This window comes from Babylonia areolata, chromosome 29, assembly GCF_041734735.1.
Source record: "Babylonia areolata isolate BAREFJ2019XMU chromosome 29, ASM4173473v1, whole genome shotgun sequence".
NCBI classification, from domain to species: Eukaryota; Metazoa; Mollusca; class Gastropoda; order Neogastropoda; family Buccinidae; genus Babylonia; species Babylonia areolata.
The window spans coordinates 21,703,919-21,708,918 of NC_134904.1; the positions used below are offsets into that span (position 1 = coordinate 21,703,919).

At 44.3% G+C, this 5,000-nt stretch overlaps 1 protein-coding gene across 1 annotated transcript in view; it reads right to left on the bottom strand.

Moving 5' to 3' along the window:
• LOC143274613 (bone morphogenetic protein 1-like) overlaps nucleotides 1-4,874 on the bottom strand; it is a 35,943-nt gene extending 31,069 nt beyond the window's left edge. Inside the window, exons 1-2 of the mRNA XM_076578481.1 lie at nucleotides 4,736-4,874; nucleotides 851-887 (exon numbers count right to left, since the gene is read on the bottom strand). Coding sequence (XP_076434596.1) covers nucleotides 851-887; nucleotides 4,736-4,801 — 103 coding nt within the window. The 5' untranslated portion in view covers nucleotides 4,802-4,874. The remainder of the gene's footprint in view (nucleotides 1-850; nucleotides 888-4,735) is intronic.
• Nucleotides 4,875-5,000: the final 126 nt, after the last annotated feature.

Genomic DNA, 5,000 nt, shown 5'->3' on the forward strand with positions numbered 1-5,000 from the left:
AAGAAATTCTTTTAATCTGGCGGAAAAGGAGGCTTTGCCATCGCGTCAGGCTTTGCAACATGTTTAGTCAAGATCTGCACAGACCAGTGTAGACAAGGTTGACCTGAACTCTGTGAAATGGTCGATTCAAATTTTCTTTTATGTTCATTCTAGTTAATTCAATGTCCACTTTAGAATAGTCATATGCAGTAAACACGTCAATAATGTAGTTTGCGTCACTGTTTGTGTTCTGTCCAGAATATGTATTTCTTTGCTTTTAATGAAGAACAAGAAAAACGATATCATGGCGTCTTCTTAACACACATTGCCTGCATTCGGGCAGCTGCAAAGGGGTAACAGTGTTTTTTGAATTCGGATCTAGCATGAACGAAATAAAACGTTGATAATTCGGATATACCACTAAATTCGGGGGACGTTCAACCTATTATTAGTATGAGTGTGAAGATTGTTTTTCCTAGCATGTTTAAGCCAAAATTTTAATTTGGTATTGGTAGACAAAGTATTTCCAGAGAAAATGGTAATGTTAAAGTTTACCACGGACACACACACACACACACACACACACACAGGTAAAGGTTCACACACACACACACACACACACACACACACACACACACACACGGGTAAAGGTTCACACACACACACACACACACACACACACACACACAGAGGTAAAGGTTCACACACACACACACACACACACACACACACACACACACACACACACACACACACACACGGGTAAAGGTTCACACAAACACACACACACACACACACACACACACACACACACACACACACACACACACACACACACACACACACACACACACACAGAGGTAGAGTTTACCTGCAGCCAGGCTGTTTCCCACGGGCAGTCCCCACACCTGAGATCAGAGAAGAACACCCACATCATCATCCTGTGTGTTGCAGGACCACTGGCTCCCTGTCTCACACCGAATAAAGTACAAGATCATTACACACGTATTCACAAAACTGCCCTTTCCTATCTCTGCGGCTGCCTTCACCTCTACACTCCATTTCGCTCACTACGGTCAGCTTCGGATCCACTCCGTTTACACATGGGTATTCAAACACTCGACTGTTGACCGCCGTTCTTTCTCTGCCTTTGGAATGAACTTCCTCTTTCGCTTCGTCAAGTCTCCACACTCAGCTCTTTCAAGTCTGGCCTTAAAACCCACCTCTTCCCAAAATAGCCTCCTTTGTCCGCCTCTTTCTTGCCTTTAGTTTCTACAGTTTTTGAGTTATGCATGCGCGTGAATGACTTGTGCGAAAGCGTTTTGATTTGTCTCTGCGCAAGATTCAGCGCTATATAAATACCATTATTATCATTACTATTATTATTATTATTATTATTATTATTACAGGACAGGAGCCTTGAGGCAGGCTGAACACCCCATATCATCTTCCTGTGTGTTACAGGACAGGAGCCTTGAGGCAGGAAGAACACCCATCATCATCCTGTGTGTTACAGGACAGGAGCCTTGAGGCAGGCTGAACACCCCACATCATCATCCTGTGTGTTACAGGACAGGAGCCTTGAGGCAGGCTGAACACCCCACCTCATCATCCTGTGTGTTACAGGACAGGAGCCTTGAGGCAGGCTGAACACCCCACATCATCATCCTGTGTGTTACAGGACAGGAGCCTTGAGGCAGGCTGAACACCCCACATCATCATCCTGTGTGTTACAGGACAGGAGCCTTGAGGCAGGCTGAACACCCATCATCATCCTGTGTGTTACAGGACAGGAGCCTTGAGGCAGGCTGAACACCCCACATCATCATCCTGTGTGTTACAGGACAGGAGCCTTGAGGCAGGCTGAACACCCCACATCATCATCCTGTGTGTTACAGGACAGGAGCCTTGAGGCAGGCTGAACACCCATCATCATCCTGTGTGTTACAGGACAGGAGCCTTGAGGCAGGAAGAACACCCATCATCATCCTGTGTGTTACAGGACAGGAGCCTTGAGGCAGGAAGAACACCCATCATCATCCTGTGTGTTACAGGACAGGAGCCTTGAGGCAGGAAGAACACCCATCATCATCCTGTGTGTTACAGGACAGGAGCCTTGAGGCAGGAAGAACACCCCACATCATCATCCTGTGTGTTACAGGACAGGAGCCTTGAGGCAGGAAGAACACCCCACATCATCATCCTGTGTGTTACAGGACAGGAGCCTTGAGGCAGGAAGAACACCCCACATCATCATCCTGTGTGTTACAGGACAGGAGCCTTGAGGCAGGAAGAACACCCCACATCATCATCCTGTGTGTTACAGGACAGGAGCCTTGAGGCAGGCTGAACACCCATCATCATCCTGTGTGTTACAGGACAGGAGCCTTGAGGCAGGCTGAACACCCCACATCATCATCCTGTGTGTTACAGGACAGGAGCCTTGAGGCAGGCTGAACACGGAACCCAGCTACTAAAACCAGGACGCTGACAGGCATCATGTTCAGAGAGGAGGGGGGAGGGTCGTGGGGAGAGGGGAGGAGAGGGGAGGGGGGAGGGGGGAGGAGGGGAGGTGGGTGACGGAGTGGGAGGATACTTTGAGAGTATGACGAGTGTCAAGTCAAACTGATCTTTATTGAGGGTAAAAGAATAAGCTTGTACAACGTTTTTACATCCTGAACTCAGAAAAACAAGAGAAGAAAATGCATAAAAAGGAAGAAATGGGGAAGTGGGGGTCGGGAAAGTAAAACACTTTAAGTTCTATTGAAAAAAACAAAAACACGAAAAATACAAAAAGCAATACGAGCGTAAACAGCAATATATATAAATGTGTGTGTGTGTGTGTGTGTGTGTGTGTGTGTGTGTGTGTGTGTGTGTGTGTGTGTGTGTGTGTGTGTGTGTGTGTGTGTGAAACTGACACAATTATGACATGCAACACAAGCGACATCCTTACATGATTAACTTAATTCAGGAAGAAAAGAACGAGAGTAAGAATGACAGATACATACATACATACATACATACATACATACATACATACATACATAGACACACAGGCAGAGAGAGAGGAAGAGAGAGGGGGGGGGGGGGGGAGACAGCCGGGTAAAGGTAACAGTTGACAGAGGGAGAAGAGAGACAGAGAGTCAGAAGGACAGAGAGAGTCTGAGGTAAGAAATATGAGAAAGACAAACAGTCAGGCTTTTAGACAGCCAGATACAAGGGTGATCTATTCCCTTATCTAACACACACAGAGAGAGAGAGAGCATAGATAAAAAGTGAGAGAGGTAACAAACGAAAGAAACAGTATTCCACTATCATGCTGTTCGTTTTGCTTCTTGTCAAAAATACCGTTACATGTATTTGTTCCGGGTTTTTTTGTTTGTTTGTTTTTCATGTAAAGTCTAGGAATATATTATTTACTTGCTATTTTCTAAGTTTTCTTTATGAAGAGCATGTGTTGCTGTTTTGTAATATACATACCAATATGTGTTGCATAATGGAAAGAAAAAAATTTTCAGAAAACCTAACAGGCTTATTACAATAAACTGATTTGACTTGATTGTAATGTGCTGGAAGTAGTTGGTAGTTTCAGTGTACAATATCGTCAAAACAAAATAAAATAACATACACACACACAGGCGCGCGCGCACGCGCGCGCACACACACACTGTAAGATAAGGGAATAAGATCATTGCAGAAAACTGAAGTGCAAACAAAAGTCCAACACATTCGTGACATCCGACAAGTCCACAGGGGGCGTAATTCGACTTGTGTCAGCCACAACCAACGCTTCTCTCCCTTAAAAAGCATTTTTCATTCATGGCCCCCAGTTACTGCATTTAAAGGTTTTAACATCCTTCATCTCCAAACCCACCCCCTTTTAAAGAAAAAAGAACTTCATAAAGTCCTTCATGTCAAAACAGAGTAAATCTGGACGTCAATTATAGATAGGTAGATAGACTAAATGCTGGTTTTCAAAAGTTATTCATATGCGCAAGTCCTTCATTACTAAAAGTGAATCAAGGCATCTGTCAGTTGATACGTTAATTTTCAAATTCTTACGAATTCACAAAAAATGACTGACACACGGAATTATATCACGCCTACAACAGGAAACGCAATGTTTAGCAACTTGGATCCAGATATTCTAATATTTCAACATATTTCGTTGAATTCAGCTTTTTTTTCAAGGGAGACCAACTTAACTTTTTTTTTCTATCACTTTAGTCCACAAACAAAATATGATAAATATTTATTATTCGTAATGCCTTCATAATAAAAAAGAAAAAAGAAACACTACTGACTATCGAGAATGAAAACAAAAAGCATATTTGCACGGAAATGGTGAATTATTCTGTAAATGAGAAAACTCTTTCTGTATCTCTCTGTCTGTCTCTTTTTCTACGTCTGCCTTCTTTCTCTCTCCCCACCTTCTCTGTCTCTCTCTTTTCATGTAATCTTTTCTGTTATCCCACAGGTCCAGGAGATAAAAGCATGTGTACCATAGCTTATCTCACTACCCTGGAGAAATAAAATTTCGTGTTCTCTCTCTCTCGATAACGATCTTTTATTCAGATAAAGGCCAGATATCGTTATTCCTCTCTCTCTCTCTGTGACAAACACACTCACCCTCACCCCTCTTCCCTACCTCATTCTGCACCGCAGCAATCAATCAATCAATCAATCAAGCCAGCCACCAAACACAGAACAGACAAACAAACGAACATCTCCATGCGTCTTTTTCCCCGACACCTACCAGCGGCAGACTTCCGGGCACCAGCAGCAGCCAGGAGCAGAGCATGCACACGTTGTTAGTATCCATGGTTCCGGGCCCTGACAGGCTGACTGTCCGCTACTTGAACTGGGTTCACACTGCACAGCTTGACCAGACCGACACTGGCTGCAGAGTGAAAGCTGTCGGGGTCGATTACCACCTTTCTACCCACCCTGAATTCAGCGGCCGCTCCCCACCCACATAAGTTGACTACACACAGCTACAGGGCCGTTGGTGGGCGCGGCTT